Here is a 17,618-nt window from a genome sequence, read left to right on the forward strand (position 1 = left end):
ACGGGCTGCAAACTTCCAAAACAATCGTTGTATCTTTATTGACTTTTTTTTTTTCTGAATGCAATGACTGTTTTTTACTCTTAAGGAAAATAAACATCTTTTAGAAACAGCTCGATACACACAATCTTCAGTGTGAAGCAATATACTAATAAGAACACTAGTCGTCTTAACATTTACAGTCTTCATATATATTATATATATGTATATGTATACATATATATACACTATATAACGAGGCCAGATATAATACACACGTTTACCATTTTACAGTCATATGTACAGGAAGTTGCTAGGGCGGCCCCAGTCTGGGGGCTGCGTCAGGCCTATCGAAGCGTGGACAGAGCTGAGGACACAGACGGACAGGCGGACGGACTGGCGGGGACTGGCTTGGGCCGGTGGTGGCTGCGCGGGGAGGGCGGGCATCGCCGTAGCTCCCTTCCCGGAAAGGGCCCCGTGCTGAGGGACGCACGACGCACGGCGGCGGCGACACACGGGAGAAGCGAGCATGTTCCCAACATATATACATTCTATGTAACATATATATAGAGGGGTACACAGGTTTGTACACGAATCTAGCGCTGTCTCTGCTCCCGTGCCGGGTGGGCGCTGCTGTCCCTGGAGACTGGGTGGTCGTGCAGAGGGACGGTCACGCATCCACCGCAGGTGCGCTCTGGTCGCCACTCCCTTCCTTTGCCTTCCCAGGTGGCGCTCCAGGGCTGGGGCGGAGGACTGGAAAGGGGACGACAGAGGCCAAAGGGCGGGGGCCAGTCCCGCCCACACCCGGGGAGCCCGCATCCCCTGAGCATGGGTCCCGGACTCCCCCGGCTCTGCCCAAACCGCTCGAAAGTGTCGGCCGAGGCTGGGTGGGTGGGCAGGGCACTAGGACACGACTCGAAAGGTTCCTTCCAAAGCCTCCGGCCTCCTACCCCGCCGGCCTAGTCCTCTCCAGCAAGGCTTCGGCTCCCTCCCCCCCCAGCCCTCCGCCTCGGAGCCTGGAGCCGCACTGGCCACTTCCAGGGCCCTTTGGACCCCCACCCCCACCCCCAGGGCCCCCAGCTGCAAGCCACGCCGGCTGCGGTGGCGGCAGCACCCACGTCGAAGGTGTGCCACGTCCTCTTGGAACTACCAGGGGGAGAAGCGTGTCCCCGGGCTAAAGGCGTCTCCAATCCCCGCCGGAGCCTGGGTGCCCCAGGGAGTCTGGCCGCTCCGCGGGCTCCCCCTCTCCAAGCCTGGCCCTGGGGGGTGTAGGCGGGAACGTCCTGTGTCGTCCTGTTCCGGGAGCAGGCGGCTCCGGAACGTGTTTTCTTCCCAACCCGGGATCGCAAGTTTCAGCCCTAGGCGGCCAGATCCAAGATCCGGAGTCCGGATCAAGGATCGGCTCTGGACCCGCGCGGGGAGCAGCTCAAAGGCCCGGGGGCTGCGCAGGCGGCTCCTCTCCTTCGGCGGCGGGCGGGCAGGCGGGCTTCGGCGGCTTCTCCGGCCGCTGGGGTGGATTACAACGGCAGCCTCTGCAGGAGAAGAGACGCCCGAGCGCCCGTCATTGCCGATGCTGGGCACGTGCTGGGGGCTAATAAATCCCGGCCCCGCCCCTCCCGGCGTGGCCCCGCCCCCCGAGAGGCTCCGCCCTTGCCCGCACCCACCCTGGAGGCACCAGGCCTCACCTTAGGCCTTAACTTTTCTCTACCCCCACTCTGCCACCGTCGCCTCCCTCCGCGCCCATCGTCTTGTGACCCTGCCTGCCCTTCCTGTCGCCCACCTGGGATGGCTCCCTCCTTCGGGACCTGTCTCGTTATAAGGCGGTCTTTCCGACCAGCGTGTGCCAACCTGCCCCAAAGGCTTCGGATACACCGCGAATAGTAAGGTTTTGGAGGCGGACAGGTGGGGGCTGGGCCCCGCTGAGGGTCCGCAGGGCAGGGGGTGGGGCGAGGGGAGGGGCTCCCCTCCAGGGAAGGCTTGTGGTTACCTACCTTATGTTTGGGACACTTCAAAGAAAAGTTCTCTTCGATGAATATGCAACCTGCCACCAAAAAGAAGTGTGGGTGGTTAGGATGGCTGCTGGTGCCTCGTCAGGGGGCCAGGCGGGGAGGGGCACCTAGCGCCCCTGAGACCCTAGGCTACAGGGCTTCTTTGCACAAAGTAGAGCAGACCCTGCTTGAGATTCTCCAGGGTCTAAACCCCGTCCCGGCTGAACTGGCCTCCATCTGCCTCCAGCCCTCCTGGCCCGTGTGTTCCTGTTCTTCCCCCCACCTGGAAGGCCTTCTTGTCACTCGGGAGGACGTCCCTGACTCCCTAGCTGCAGCAGACCCCCTATGCCCGTCTCTCCCCTGCCCCTGCCTCACTTCGCTTGGCCACACTCGTCACTTCCTCCTAGTGGTCTAAATACCGTGGACTTGCTCATGGTCTCTGCCCCACTGGAAGGCCAGCTCCGTGTGCCCGCTTTGCCCTCTTCCCTGGATGCATGCCCAGCCCCTAGAAAGCCTTGAGACCGAGCGGGCTGATGGACTGGGCGGTGCGGTCCCGGGTCTGGATTCAAGAATCAGCTGCTTCTTTGAGCCTCGGTGTCCACATCTGTGAAATGGGCCTTATGCCACCTACTGTGTCTGTCTCTATCATGGGGACTGATGAGGGCAATGAATATAAGCCACCTGCACGTGCGTGGCTCAGAGCAGGCACTCAGGATATGGGCTTGTCCTTGTGGGGGGCCTCGAAGGTGACGCAGACCTGAGTCTGGGGGCAGGGGGAAGACTGAGGTCTTGGATCTGGGTGAATCCCAGCAGGTATTTGGGTGCCCACAGCACTGGCCACCCTTGGGGGACAGAGGATGGCTGAGCATGGCTGGTTCCTGCTGCCCGCCTCAGCCCAGGGGTTCACTGGCATCTCAGCAAGTCCCCACTCCGCGGCCCGCTGTCACCTACGGATGCCCTGGCTTCTCCCCCAGGAGTCCCCGTCCACAACACCCAGTCCCCTTCTGGGCTCACCCCCCTCCCTCCCATGCCCCATGGCCATGGTTCTGAACAAACCCCAAACCCATAGATAGCCGGAGGCCTGAGCTGGCCAAGCAAGTCCTCTCCTTCCAGCACATTCCTCCTGCTCACGCTGTGGCTCGTGCCGTGGCATCGCGACAGCATGGTGGCTGGTAGGCAGGGCGGGGAGGCAAGGGCAGATCCGCAGGCCCGAGAGCAGGGTTGGGAAGGCTCCAGGCCTGCAGCTGGCTCCCCTTTTTTTCCGACCAGCCCCGGCCAGAAGCTGTAAACTCAGGCTGCAAAGTGCCCCTGAGTTTCTGCACTTTGGGGCCAGCGTCTGGGGGGAGATCCTCCGTGTGTCCTCTTCCCTCTGCTCAGGCAAGCGAGACACGGTTCTGCGACTGAACGCACGCCTTCCAAAGAGCACTGAGCTCAAACCCCAGGCCGGCTGCACACGTGGTGTCCTCCCCGCCCCACATCCCACTGCAGGCCTGACGGTCAAGAGCTTGGGTCTCCGCAAGCGAAGGGCAGGAGGTCACCACGTCCCAAACCAGCTTGCTCAGCCACCCCCCAGCATCCCCCCCGGACATGCAGAAGGGGGACCATAGGAAGGAGCTGGGTCATCGATTCTCAGTGCCTCTCTTGGTGTGTGCACCTGGGGACCCTGGGGCCCCCGCGGCCTGAGTGTGGAAAGGCTCAGACAGGACCCGTGGCGCGCTGGCTTTGGCCAGCAATTCCGAGTCACTTAGCCCCAGGGAGGTGCTCGTTAATGGGGTTGAACGCACAGGGTTAGTGGGCCAGGGCGGCAGGGAAGGGCAGAGGGGGGCAGCCCCGGTGCCCTGCGGTCCGAGAGCCCACACCTGGAGACCCAGGGCCTGGGTAGGTGCACGGTGCACACGGAGGCCCGGGGCTCCCGTCTGCCAAACGCTGGATGTCCCGCCTAGCCCCCTGCCTCAGGCCCTCTGCCCTCCACCCCTCCTGCCTGGCCAGAGGTGCCCCGGCCAGCCCGCCCTTCCGGCCTCCGGGCTCACTTGTTCTTCCAGCTTCTCTGGCTGTCGCCCCCCGCAGCTGTGAAGTGCTGGCACCCACTCCCCCCACGCGGCCCCCTCCCGCGATCTGACGACCCCTTGGGCTGACAGCCAGCGGGTCTCTGTCCTGAGCCCGGCTGGGGACAGCTCCCCAACCTGTGCACAGAGAAGCAGCCACGTGTCGTGGACGGATGGCCAAGAGTTTTGCTCCAAGCGCCCTCCCTGGGCCGCCAGCCTCGGCTGGGTGGCTCCGTAGCTCCGCCCATGTAGAAGAGGCCCCAGCCCGTGAATCTGGGCGGCCTGGGGGGCTTGGTGGGGTCAACTGTGGGGGGCCGGCCCGCTGGGCGGGAGAGCCCGCGTGGAGCAGGGCGGAGCTGACCGGACCGCCAACCACGCGCGCCCCCCCCCCCCCCGCCCCCTCCGCCGCCCCACCGCAGTGAGTGGTGCGGGGGTCCATGAGCGGGCCAGCTGAGCAGCACAGCCCTCAGCACACCACTGGCCGGCCTCACACCTGCCTCCCAACACGGGGAAGTTGGCCCCTGGCTCCGCACCTCCCTCTCCCTGCTCCTCCCCTAAGGCCTGCGCACTCAGCGCCCATGAGGTCTCTGCAAGCCCCTTCTCCCTGAGTCAGCGTCTCCTCCTCCTGTGGCAATCCCCAGGGCCCTACAGACATCCCTACTATGTGGGGAATCCTCCGGACACTTCATTTGGAACAGAACCTGTATTGCTCCAAGCCACTAACCAGCTGCTGCGCACCTCCCCTGAGCTTGGGGGGGCCTGGCGCCAATGCCGCCTCCTTCAGGAAGTCCTCCTGCATTCCCTCCCAGCTCAGACAGGATGAATCTCTCCCACGGCACACACTCTCTCCACCCTGTCTGGTCTCCATAACTCTGGGCAAGGATCATGATTTTCCTGTCTGTCCCACTCACAGGTGAGGCCCCAGGGGGCTGGACAGTACTGGGGTGAGAGAGAGAGAGCACGGGATGTGGAGCCAGACAGGCAAAGTCTGTCTGTGCTGCTGTGTGTGGCCGTGGGGAAGGCAGCCTATCTGTAAAGATGCAACTGGGGACAGAGCCAGAGCCTGACGCCGGGCCTGGCGCGGAGTGGGTGTGAATTAATCCCTGCAGAAGGAGGGGTGCAGCTCGTGCTCGCATCCCAGCCCTGGCCAAGGACCCGTCCCCACTCAGTCCTGTGTGTACTCCTGCGGGTGACTTGGCTGGGGCTGCTGCCGCCCCAGGAGCAGGCGGGGGCGGGCGGGGTGCAGGGGAGGCCTGATCCTGCCTCCAGGCCTCCGGGGCCTCCCTGTCCTCCCTGTCCCCTGGGGCTGGCTCTTACCCGCATCGGTGGCACATGGGTAATGGTAGGTGTGGGTACATCCTTTGTGGCAGCACCCGATGGTGGCCCCGGCTTCCTGGCAGCTGGAACAGGTCTGGCGAGGAGAGAGGGAAGCTGGGGTGAGTCTGCAGTGGGCCCCTCACGGACCCCACCTCCCCCACCCCAGAAATCAGTTGGAAGGAGGTTGCAGGTGGCCCGAGGGCTGATTCTGTGGCAGCCCCGGGCTCGGATGAGGGGACCCTCTTGGGCCAGGGGCATGTCGAACCTCACGGATAAACGTCGAACCTCATGGGTTCGCATCCCAGCTCTGCCATTCTGCGCTGGGTGACCTCAGCCGGTCACCCGAAGTCTCCAGGCCCCACCTGGGTGAGGAGGGAGGGCCCCCCCGCCCTACGGGCCAGTCGTGTGAAGATCACACGGGAGACACCATGTGCCCAGCAGACGACAAGAAGCGGTGAGGCCGCTGTGGGTGTGGCTACTGGCTGGGGCTGAGCAGGGGTTCGGTGTGCAGGGCACAGGGCGTGTCCTTACCCACTGGCTCCTCCCAGGGGGTTGGGGACTGTCATGAACCCCATTTTCTAGATGGTGAAACTGAGGCCTCCAGTCCAGGCGAGCATGAAGGCAATGAGCATCGTCTTCTACCCTGTCTGGCAGCCACGCGAGCACGGAGCCCAGAATGGACCTGTCCCACCCTCCAGAATGGACCTGTCCCACCCTCCTGCCCAGGTGCACAGAGGAGGGGACAGGCAGAGTTGCTGTCGATGCACGCGGTGTCCCACACCTGGCCCAGCTGTCCGAAGAGGGACGTGGCCGGGACAGCTGGGCCACCCCGAGAAGGCCCTCCGAAGAGCGAGAGAAACCCTGCGGCCTGCAGAGGGACAGGCTGGGCCCCAAGTCCCGCAGACTCCAGATCTACAGCCCCGCCGTACCAGTCGGGAGGTACATACCGCGGGGAAGCAGAGCAGTGGTAGGCCCAGGCCCCAGCGCTAAGCCACCGGGACGGGTCACTCATGCGGTGCCCCGCGGGCCTGGAAGCAGCCACCTCATAACCTTATGATGTTGGTATTATCATAATTCTACCCAGGTTACCTACCGAGGCTGAGTAACCTGCCTGAGGGCACACAGCTCCCAGGTAGCTGAGCTGGGCTTTGAGCTGGCAAAAATCTCCCCGTACTGCTCGGGGCCGGGGGTGGGCTCCATCCCATGTCCACGACTAAGAGAGAGACCCCACCTCCAGCATCTGGGAGAGACCATGAGTGAGAAAGTCTTCTCCCACCTTCCTGGGGAATAAGGCCTGGGAACGCTCCCTGTGGCATCAAGCTGGGAGGCGGGAGGTACAGGGAGATGGGCTGTGTATGTTCTGGAACATCAGGTTTCCACACATGCCTTCAGATGGGCAGCTGCCTTCCGGTCAAGGCTGAGATCTCCTGGGGCTGTGGGACCCAACAGTGCCTCAATTTCCGGCCCACAAAGAAGTGACAGAGCGGGAGGGGGGCCAGGGCCAGGCCCTCAGGTGTTTTGTTGGTTAAAGGGGAATAGCCAGAGGGGCGGCTTCACACCACCCTGCCTGCACTGAGGCCCCCCCAAAAAACTGGTGGGCGGTGTTCCAGACACGAAGAAACCGAGGTACAGAGAGACAGAGGCGTTGGGCCCTTCTGAGCCTAGCACCCGAGCTCTGACCCCCTGCTCCCCTAGCCGGGCTTGTGAACCTGCCAAAGGATCCCAGGCTGGGGAGGGGCCCAAACTGGGGTCTGAGCCCTTGCTTGCAGCTTCTAAATAACACCCAGTGAGAGGTGCATGCCCCCATCCTTGGCATCCATGGCCAGGCCTCACCTGGATAGGACATAGGGTCTGCAGTGGTTCTGGGCAGACTGAGAAACCGAGGTCCCGGGAGGTGGGCATGGGAGGGCTGAGGGACAACAGTTTGTGTGGGGATTCTCGGGAGGGGTCAGAGAAGAAAGAGGGCTGTCCCTGAGTGGTCCCCACAGAACTTCTGTGCCCCCGAGAGCGAGAGTGAGGCCAAGGTACTAACAGGCGTGCCGGGGCTGGGGACCCTGCCGCACGGGGCCCCTCCTGTGCACTGGGGAGGTAGCCCTACCACCCTGCTAACGGGGTGTGGCCTTCCGAAGCTCCCAGGGGGCAGTGACTTGCTGGAGTCACAGAACCCACTGTCAGCAGAGCTGAGATTTGAACCCGGGTCTGTGTGTCTCCAAGGGAGCCAAGGCTGCAGGAGGCGAGGGCATGGAGCCTGCCCGTCTCTCCAGAGTGTTCTGAGCGTCCGGTGGGGGGACGCTGCTTTGCTGGGCCCCTGTGAAGCTCAGCCCGGCTGCCAGCTCGGGCCTGGCCCAGGGCCATCGGACGCAGGGAGGCCTTTTAGACCCCATCTGAGCTGCCTTGGGGGACGTAGGAAGATGCGGCCGGGGAGCAGCGAAGCCCTGCTGGTGTGTGTCCTAACCCCCCCAGCATCCCCCACCCCAGCCTGACCTTCCCAGGGATGCCCCAGTGGCAGGAGGTATAGGGCACAGCGGGCGGAGATGGGCAGAGTTCCAGCTCCAGCGCTCAAGAGCTGTGCGACAGCAGGGAAGCAGGGTGCCACTCTGACCCCCAGCTTTCTCGTCAGTCTGGCAGGACTTTAGTGCAGGTCCATGAAGCGAGACCAGAGCTCCTGGGACAGGCTTAGCCCATGCTTGATTAGCCTACCACCATGGAAAAGACTGGATCAGGCCCCGGCTCAGAGAAGGATGGAGAAGCAGCACAGCCTGGCCCAGAGCCGTGGAGGCAGGGGAGGCCTGGATGGGGGGCCTGGTGGGGCGTGGGTGTCGGAGGAGGGGATTGGTGATCTGAGGGTATTACTTTTTAATGATGGAAGAGACTTGAGCCTATTTCAGGATGGCTGGGAAGGAGCCAAGAGCCAGTGACAGAGAGAGAGAGAGAGAGGGAGGGGCACGGAAAGTGCAGGTGTCCTCTTGGAGGTGGGGTTTCCTCAGTCAGGCTGGAGGCCCCTGGGCAGGATGTCTGGGCCGGCAGAGGTCTCCCATCATGCCCCGCGGCAGCGGAAGGTGGGTGCAGGAACCCAGGCGAGGCCGAGGCCCTTGGGCACAGGCGGTGCGAGGGAGTGTCCGTCCCAGGTGTGGCTGTCCGTGTGCATGTGTGTGTGTGCGTGTGTGTCGGGGGGAGGTGGGCAAGAGCACAGACCCCAGGAAGAGCCTGCTGACCCCAGCACCCCGTCTAGCTGCCTGCTCACTCCGCCACCTGCACCCCTCAGGAGGGAGCGTGAGGAGCAGGAAGCCCTGGTAGCTGGAGTGGTAGTAACAGTGCTGGTGAGCCGAGGCCCGGCCGACGTCCCCCGTCCTAGCAGAGGGCTGTCGGCGGGCGCTCAGACAGGCCTGGCGGCTTCACGGCATGAACTCCCTCAGCCCTCACAGCCCCGCTGCGCGGCCCACGCCAGCCATGAGGACGCGGGGATACGGAGGCGCGAAGCCGCAGGCCCCGAGTCCCACGGGGAGGGATGGGCCGTGCTGGGATCTGAACCGAGAAGGCAGCCTGAGTTCCTGCTCGCAGACCTTGGGGACTGGAGGTCCTCAAGGAGCACGTTATGACCGTTGCGGAGAGGTCCCCAGACCACCCTGCCCGAGGGGACACGTGCCGACCCACCGTGTGCGGAGAGCCTCCTTCTCAGAGCCCAAGGGGACAGGTAGGTGCTGGGACGGGGGGTGGGGGGGGGGGGGGGACCTGGAGCCGGAAGGTGCCGGGGGCCGGGCTGGGCAGGGCAAGTCGGGGACAGGGGTGGGCGAGCATGTCCTGCCTCGGCCTCAACTCCACCCCAAAGCTCCCCGGAGAGGAATTGGTGATGGGAGGTATGTTTGGCCCAAACCGTGGCGCCGGCAAAGATGCGGGGGGGGGGGCTTCCCAATGGCCTGCCTGCCTGCCCGTCCTGCGCACCCCGGGCTCCCCGCCCCAGCCGGGCTGGCCTCTTACCATGTCCACGGCCACCTTCATGGCCTCCTGCAGCCCAAAGAGTTTCCCGGCTACCAGGTAGACCCCGCCCGTCCACACGGCGCAGGCCTCGTGCACCCAGTGTTCCTGGGTGTCCCCGCCAGGCTCGGCCGGTGGCTCCTTGCTGCACTCATGCTTGCGGCTCTTGTCAGCTGGGGCCGCCTCCTCGCCACCGTCCCCCCGACTGTCACAGCAGTAACAGCTCTGCAGCCGCCGGGACAGGCCCCGGGCGCTGGTGCGCAGCGAGCCCTGCTTGCCGGGGTCGGCCGGGCCCTCGGGCCTCGGGGGCTTGCCAGTGGCAACAGTGGCTGCGCACTCGAGGTCTTTGAGTGTTCTCTCGAGGGGCAGCGAGACCTCCTCGCAGGTGCCCTCCGGCCGCACCTTCTCCTTGAGTTTTGGCTTCTTTTTGGGGAGGCAGTGTTCGGGGTAGTAGGGCCCACAGAGGTCCCCGAGGTCCTTGAAGTTGGCCGGGTTTTGGCAGAGGCAGCAAACAAGGCAAGAGGTACTCAGGGCCTTGGAGACCACGGGCCCCAGATGCATGGTGGAGGAGAGGGGCAGGGAGGGCCGTGGCTGCAGGACAGAGCCTCCAGGGAGCGTGGCCAAGGAGGCCCCGGTCGCATCCAAGGAGAATGAGCATGAGGATGAGGAAGAGGAGGCGGAGGAGGAAGGCTTCCTGTGGGGCTTGGGCTCCTCCCCAGGGGAGTTGACCACAGTGCATATGGTGGTGAACGCGTCTCGCTTCTCCACCCGCACAAAGGGCGAGAAGGCCGGGGTGCGGCTGTCTGCCCGAAGCCGCTTGCACGAGGAAATGTACTTGAGGCGGATTTCAGGCTCCGCGGGATCCAGGGGCAGCACCTGCTGCTGCCGCCGCCGCTTGGCACGCCCCTTACAGGGTGAGGAGGTGGTGTTCTTGGCCCGGCCCCGGGTGAGGCGCTTTCGCTTGGAATAGCTGCTGTAGTTGGCATGGCCCGGCTGCTTCTGCGCCCTCGTCTGGGCCTGGCAGGGCCGGCCCTCAGGGGACTGGGAGGCCAGGCCCAGCTCCTCCGTCTTTGGCTTCTTGCCTCCTCCACCAGAGCTGTCCTCACTGCCCCCCTGAGTGCCATTGGCCCTGTCTCGGGGGGTCAGGAGTAGAGCCGGGCCTAGATGGGGCCGCTTCTCCAAGGGACCTTTGGGGAGTCCGAGGGCTCCAGCCCTGCCTTTCCGGCTTCTCTTCTTAGGTGCCAGGGCAGTCCCCCCAGGCAGCAGGGCCTCGGGGGACGTGAAGGCCTCGGTTTTGAAACAGTCAGTTGAGGTCAGTTTCTTACTGTTTAGGAGTTTGCCTTTTAAGGATCTGTTGGTCGGATTTCTGCATAACGGGTCGGCCCCTGGAGCTGCCGGGAGCTTCTGCCCAGGGCCCACATTTAAGAGACCTTCTCCTGCCCCAACTGGGCTGCTGCCCGCACTCTTGAGCCCACGGTCCTTCTCAGGGAGAGAGGGGCTCAGAGGGTTACCGGGAGGGGCCCCTGGCGCCTTGCACGCAAACTTCTTCAGGCTGGGCGAGGTGATCTTCTGCACGATGGCCTCCAGCTTCAGGCCCCTGCCTTTCCGGGGCGGAAGCACCTTGGTCTTCATGGCCCCCTGGAAGGCCGCCCGCGAGGCGAGCTTCAGGCAGGCGTCAGGGGTCTCCGGGGGCGGGGGCTTCACGGCGGGCTCGCCGCCGTTGCCCTTGGCCGGCTTGGCCTTCTTGGGCGAAGACATCCTCTTGAAGAGGGTGGAGGGGTCCTCGGCTCCCTCCTCCTTCACGTCCCCCCCACTGCCGCTCCGTAGAACCAGGTTCCGCTTCTTGGTGGGGACTGGCGCCAGGAAGGCCGACTTCCTCTTGAGTGCGTGGAGGGGCCGGTCAGAGAGCTTGCTGCCTGCTCCCGGCTTGGGGACCCGGGCCCGCTGGCTGGCCCTGCCCTCCTTCTGGGGGTTGCCGGAGACCTTGAACGAGGCAGGCAGGTGGTTGTTGGCCAGCAGCTTCTTGGCAGCGCGGCAGTTGGGGAGGCGGCTCTCCGAGGGCCGCCGCCTCTTGGAGTGGAACGCCTCCTGGGTTTTCGTGCGGGACCGCAGGATCATAGAGCGCTGGTCCTTGCCCGGGGTGCCGGGCGAGTCTGTCTCCTTGGTCTTGGAGCCCATGGGGCTGCTGTCCGAGGCCACGGGCAGGGCGGCCGGGTTACTGGGGCTGGAGGCTGCCTTGGGTGACGGCTTGCCCACCCGCTTGCCGGACTTGAAGGCGGCTCGCTGCTTGCCCCCCAGTTTGTCCGGGGGGGCGGGGGTGGTGGTCAGGCCTGGGGGTCCAGGTGTGCGGGGCTCGCTCAGGGCCGTGAAGGAGCGCGTGCACATCCTGGGGAGCCCATCTGAGGCCCCCCGGCCTGGGGCTCCCGCTCCTTCCATCTGTCCCTGCGGGGGCCCAGTGCAGGATTCGGGGAGCAAGAGGTCCTTGGGCAGCACGGGCGCCCGGCACGGGGAGTCCTCAGCCTCCGGCAGCCCCCGGTGCACCCGCCGGCTCCGTAAGCTTTTGCCGCGGGGCACGGGCTCCTTCTTAGCGATGGGCGCCTCGGGCACGGCCGGCTTGTTGGGCTTCTGCGCCAGGGAGGCATCTGGGGCCAGCGTGGCGGAGTCCCCGGGCGCCAGCACCCCGTCGGGGCCTCCTTCACCCGGCTTCATGTGGGACAGGGAGGACTCAAACCAGCTCTGGACCTTCGACTCGGCACCCACAGTGGGGCCCAGCAAGATGACGGAGTCGCCGGACAGGTGGCACGGGGAGCCCCAGCCGGTCTTGGTGTCCAGCACCTCTTCCACCTCCTCCTTGGTGCACAGCAGGGGGGCCTTCGGCGACAGCGGGTCCGGCAGGCCGGGCCTCTGCTCGGGGCTGCCCAGGAGCTCGCACAGGGAGGAGTACTCCTCCTCCGCCTCCAGGTCCTCTTTCCTGCCGGGCGGTGGTAGCAGGGGCAAGTCCCCGAAGTCCGCGGCGGAGCAGCAGTGCCGGCTGTCCTCCAGCCAGCGGTCGGCCTTGCCCACCTCGGGGCACTGCAGCAGCCCGCCCACCTCCTCCTTCACCCCGCCCGCCGCCTCCTGCGCCGAGTCCCGAGGCCCGGCGGCCTTGTCCCTGGGCGGCTCCCCCTCCTGGAAGCCCGGGCAGCCCGAAGCCTCATGGGCATTCTCCTTGCCCACGCCGTCGGAGGCCTTCCCGCCCTGCTCCAGGCCCTTGGTGAGCTCGCCGGGGTGCAGGCCCCAGCGGGGACAAGCATCACCCAGGTTTTCCTCGGGCCAGGCGAAGGGGTTGGCGCCATCTGCCGAGCTGGCGCTGGTCGTGTCCGGGAAGCAGTCGAAGGCTGCCGCGGCAGGGTCCGGCGTGGCGGCCCCGAGCGTGGTCTTGGGGCTAAAGGCGAGGGGACCGGCCGTCTTCTTGGGGTCCGGGGCGGTGAAGCCCACGGAAGGGTCTTCGAAGAGCCCCGGGCTGAAGTCCTTGGCACCACCACCCTTGTCGAGCTGCAGGGCCTCGGGCAGGGCCTCCGGCTCCCCCGGCCGCGGCCACGCATTCTTGGCCACGGCGTCCAGGCAGGCGCTGTGGTTCTCCAGCGAGAAGGGAGGCTTGCTGACGTCCTTGGCCGGGCCAGGCGCCTCGGCCCAGGCCTTTTCGGCCTTCTCGCCGATGGCCTCCTGCAGCCCGAGGATCTCGGAGGCCAGGTCCTCCTGCGCCAGGGCGCTGAGCAGGAGCCGCGGGCAGTCCCGCTCGGCCGCCACAAACTTGGAGAAGCTGTCGAGCGGCAGGCTGCCATGCAGGCTCTGGAAGGAGTCGTCGGACTTGGTGGACATGTCGTCGGGCGAGGTCACCGAGCAGGTGGACACCGACTCGGGCTTGGCCTTGGAGTTGCCGTGCACCCTGGCGGGGCTGCCGCGGGCCTGGCTGCAGTAGAGGAAGCTGCGCTCCAGCGGGTCCTCGGAGCCGCTCAGGTAGTCGGCGTCGGGCGGCTCAGCGTGCGTGGACTGCGGCGTGCTGCTCGGCGGCTCGGACAGCGGCGTGCCGGCCGCCTCGGCTGAGTAGCCGCTGCCCTCGGGGCTGCAGTGCTGACTCCGGTGCTGCTCCGGCGTCCTGGACGCCAGGTTCTTGGCGCCCTTCTTCTGCGGCACGGCGGCCTTGGACAGCAGCAGTTGCTGCACCGTGTTGGAGATGTTCTCCACCTGGGACGTCAGGGCCGTGAGGCTCTGCAGGCTGAGGTCCGACAGCAGGTTCTCGGGCAGCTTGTCCTTCGGTGGCGGCTTGCCGTTGCCCGCCTGGCTGTCCACCGAGCCGGCGGCATCGGTCGGGGAGGGGTTGAGCAGGGGCATGAAGTGGCTGTGGTCCGTGATGCCCGCGGGGAAGGCGCCGGCGCCGAGCGGCTGCTGGTTGTAGGGGAAGTTCTCTAGGTTGGGCATCAGCGGCGACGGGGTGGAGCTGTAGGAGGGCGAGCGGCCCACGGAGCGCGCGGGCGAGTGGCCGGAGCTGGGGCTGAAGGTCTGGTAGTACTGCTCCGGAGTCCTGACGGCCGCGTCTGGCTGGCAGTAGCCCGGGCCCTGCTGGCCGTAGTGCTGGTACTTGGCAAGGTTTTGGTAATGGAGGGTCTCCTGCGCGTGGTGCCGGCTCTGGAGCGCCGCCTGCTGCTGCTTCTGCTGGTCGTAGCCGAGGCGGCCGGACTGGTAGGCGTGAAGGTTCTGGACCCGTGGCCCCGGCGCCAGGCTGGCGCTGGCCGTCAGCGGCCGGTCGTGGGGCTGGGCGGACGGCGCGGTGCAACTCTTATAGGAGTGGGCGCCCTGGCCGCTGCCACCGCTGCCGCTGCCGCCCTGGGCGCCCTGGGCGTTGGAGGAGTAGCTGGAGGAAGCGGGGAAAGACTGGGAGTGCTGGGGGAAGTGGCCGCCCTGCGGGAAGGGCAGCGGCGAGGCCATGTCGTTCTGCAGCTTCTGCCTTTGCAGTTTGGGGTACGCCAGAGGCTGCTGGGGCTGCGGCAGCTGCTGCTGGACGTGCAGCGAGTGAGTCCGGAAGGGCAGCTGGGCGCCCTGCTCCGGGTACTGCCTGCCAGGGGGCACCGCCGCCTTTTTCATCAAGCTGTCGTCATATTTGCCCATGCCCCCCGGCAGGGGCTGCGGCTGCGGGGGCGGCGGCTGGGGGGCCCCCCAGGCCTGCAGGCTCTCCTCGCCCGAGTAGCGGCCGGGGTACGCGCTGCTGTCCTGCACGCTGTAGCCCGAGAAGGCCGGCCTGCCCTGCAGGGACTGCTGCGAGGCCAGGCCCTTGCCGCCCCGCGCCGGGCCGGCGCCGCCCTCGTAGGCCGGGTAGGGCTGCGGGCTGTAGTAGTCCTTGGCCAGCAGCCGCTGTCGGTCGCAGCTCAGCCCGGCCTGGCTCGGCTGCCGGTAATTCTCCAGGCGCGATGTCTCCTGTGAGGTCTGCTGGTAGTTCTGTTGTTTGCCATGGAAACCACACCTTTCTCGAAAAGACTGCATGACTCGGGCTGGTTATCTGTGAAAAGAGAAAGGGAGAGAGGGAGGGCGGGGAGGGGAGGGGGAGAGGGAGAGGGAGAGGGATTCAGACGGGCCATTTCCCTTCCCCTCCGAAAGCCCAAAGCCGCCGGCCTCCCACCCCTCTCCTGCCCTGCCCTCTCCCCTGCAGCTCTTAATGGTCTCCCCTTTGCCCGAGCCTCCCCACCAGCTGTGCACATATTGACAACTTCTGTGGCAGGGGGGTGTGCTCTGTAATTCCCGGCCCCACATTGGCCCCGCGGCCCGCTGGGCCTGGCCCAGGATGGCCACCGCTGCGGCGAGGCGAGGCGCGGACCCACCGCCCCATGCGCCCGCGGGGGCCCCCCCACCCTGCTCGGGGTCAGCTCCTCCCCTCCACCCCACCACCACTCCCAGCGCTTCCCTGCCCGCAGAACCATTTAGCAGAGCGCTTCCCGCTCTCCGGTCCCCGGGGGGCCGGCTGGGTCCTGCAATCGAGTCCCAGTGCGGCAGTGTTCGAGCGGGACCCAGCCGTGCGGGCAGCCGGGAAGGTCTGCCCCTGCCCAGAGGAGCCACTCACCAGGGCCTGCGGAGAGCGGGCGCGCATACACACACACACACACACACACACACACACACACACACACACGCACGCGCGCACCTCCATCACGGCCATGCCATCTGGAATCTGTCTGTTCCTCCTAGCAGACGTCGATTAGGGGCTGTGAGCCACTGTAGGCATAAAACGTCCCCTTCTCCGACTCCCAGTAACGCAGGACAGCAGCACCTGCCTCCTGGTTTGGTATCATAGGTGCGTAAACAGATTACGTGGCCCAGAGTGAGGGAGTGCATGCTAATGGGGGACAGAGCCGCAGTCCCTTGGCCACAGAGGAGCGCCCCACAGCTGGGCGTGAGGCAGCCCCGGAGGCCCCTCCCGTCTCCATCTCACAGGGTCAGCACCGGGGCACGCCAGGCCAAGAGACCATCTGTTTATGATTTCAGGGGCTCGGGCCCCGGCGAGGTCTAACCAGCCCCAACGCAGGATCTGGGATCAGGAAATGACCCCGGAGAAACGGTGGGCCCTTCAGGGCAGAGCAACTGGATTCACACAACAGCGTCCAGGCTGAAGGTCTCCCTGACTGGGGGCCAGGTCACCCCAGAAGGCCCTCAAAGGAGGGAGAGGGGAGGAGCAAGGAACGTTCCAGGCTCAGGAGAAATCACATCGAGGAGTCTGGCAGTCGGCCAGACGCCCGGGGGGCGGCGGGGGCGGGGGATCAGGATTTACCCACAACCCTGCCACTGGTGGGGGGGGTGGCAAGAGGCAGAAAGAAAGGCCCGGGCCCCCAGGAGGGCACTGGGGACGGTCCAGTTCCCAGCCATTCCCAAGGTGAAAGAGGAAGGGGTGGCCTGCTTCAGGAATAAGGAATAAAGAGGCACAGAAGAGAGAGAGACACACAGACGTGAGAAAGAGGGCAGAGATGTGGGGGAGGATGGGAGCTCCCCCAGGAGGTCCAACTCACTCCTCTGTTCTCTGCCCGGATCCCCCTTAGACGCCTTTCTCAGTGTTGGGGCTGACCAGGGTGGGGGCCAGGGGAGGGGCCCCATCCAGCTGAGCAGGGCAGCCAGAAGCCCCCAGGAGCCCTGTTAGCGCAGTCCGGGGCCCACCTCCCCTGAGCTCGGCAGTCAGCTGACCCTGACTCAGGGGTAGATGTGCCCAGGGCTGCTGTGAGAGGGGACCAGCGTCCCACAGGGCGAACCCCTGCCCACAAGGCCCCGTGACGAACACAGCCCGGCAGCCTCCCCTCCCTCCTCCCCCCGGATTCTTCACAGGCATCCCCAACAAGGAGAAATGTGCCCGCCCTTCTGACCCACTTCAGTCCCATCACTGGCGGCTTGGATCAAACATTACAGGAGGTGCCTGCCGCGATGCGCCAGGCCCATAGGGGCTGGAGGCGGCACTCGGTTCTGGCCTGGTGGCTGTCAGCCAGGCAGGCGGCCCTGGGCCTCCTGAGCTCTGCGGAGAAGGCTTAGGGGCCGTCCCCTTCCACCCTTGGGCAGAGGAAATGAGCAGGCGCACAACCCGGCTGGCAGTGGAAGTCACTTTTATTAGGGTGTCACCGGCTGGCAGGCGGGGTCGGCAGCAGGCCCTGGCCAGGAGGGCCTGCTCCGGAGGACACGACACTCCGCTCCGCCTCCGTCCCCCCGGCCTGTGTTTCTGAGCCCGGAATGCACAAACCCAGGCCTGCTCTGGAGGCGCGGGAGCTGAGCTGCGCGTCATATATCTGCACAAATTACATTTCGGCTTTTATTAGTCCCAGATCGCTCCCATTTCCTGCTGAGTGTCCTGTGGATATCATTAACATTTCTACAGCTTTATTTTTTATTTTTTATTTTCCTTCACATTCTCCAAAATGCATTACCAGAAACATTACTTAAAAAGAGAGAGTGCTATGGCCAGTGTCCTTTCCCCCCACCTTTAATCAGTCCAGCTGCTGTGTCTTTTAATTTAGCCGAGCTGTATTAAAGGCGGGTTTCCCAATACACACAAGCCCTGGATGCGGTGAAAGCATCTATCTCTAAGAAAAGACAGTTCAATTAAAATACGAGAAGCCCAGTGCCTGATGGAGAACGCAGGCAAAAATGCTCACCCCAACACCACCCTCCAACCCCAGGCAGCGGGAGGGGGGAAAGGGACGGTTGCAGGAACAAAGGCATGGCATCAAAGTCGGGCTCGAGGTCCGCCAGCTCAGCCAGGAGAAAACGGGGCTCTGCCTCTTTAAGAGCTGCCTCAGGCCTGCCACAG

General features: G+C 65.2%; 1 protein-coding gene across 1 annotated transcript; it reads right to left on the reverse strand.

Annotated features, from left to right (window-relative positions):
• Positions 1 to 13: 13 nt before the first annotated feature.
• Positions 14 to 14,821, reverse strand: RAI1 (retinoic acid induced 1). The gene is made up of 4 exons (XM_021694657.1): positions 9,305 to 14,821; positions 5,327 to 5,420; positions 1,968 to 2,017; positions 14 to 1,508 (listed from the first exon to the last, which is right to left on the reverse strand). The coding sequence occupies exons 1-4, from the start codon at positions 14,819 to 14,821 to the stop codon at positions 1,494 to 1,496; spliced, it is 5,676 nt and encodes a 1,891-aa protein (XP_021550332.1). The 3' UTR covers positions 14 to 1,493.
• Between the last annotated feature and the right edge of the window lie 2,797 nt (positions 14,822 to 17,618).

Source organism: Neomonachus schauinslandi, chromosome 15 (assembly GCF_002201575.2).
Source record: "Neomonachus schauinslandi chromosome 15, ASM220157v2, whole genome shotgun sequence".
Classification (NCBI taxonomy): Eukaryota; Metazoa; Chordata; class Mammalia; order Carnivora; family Phocidae; genus Neomonachus; species Neomonachus schauinslandi.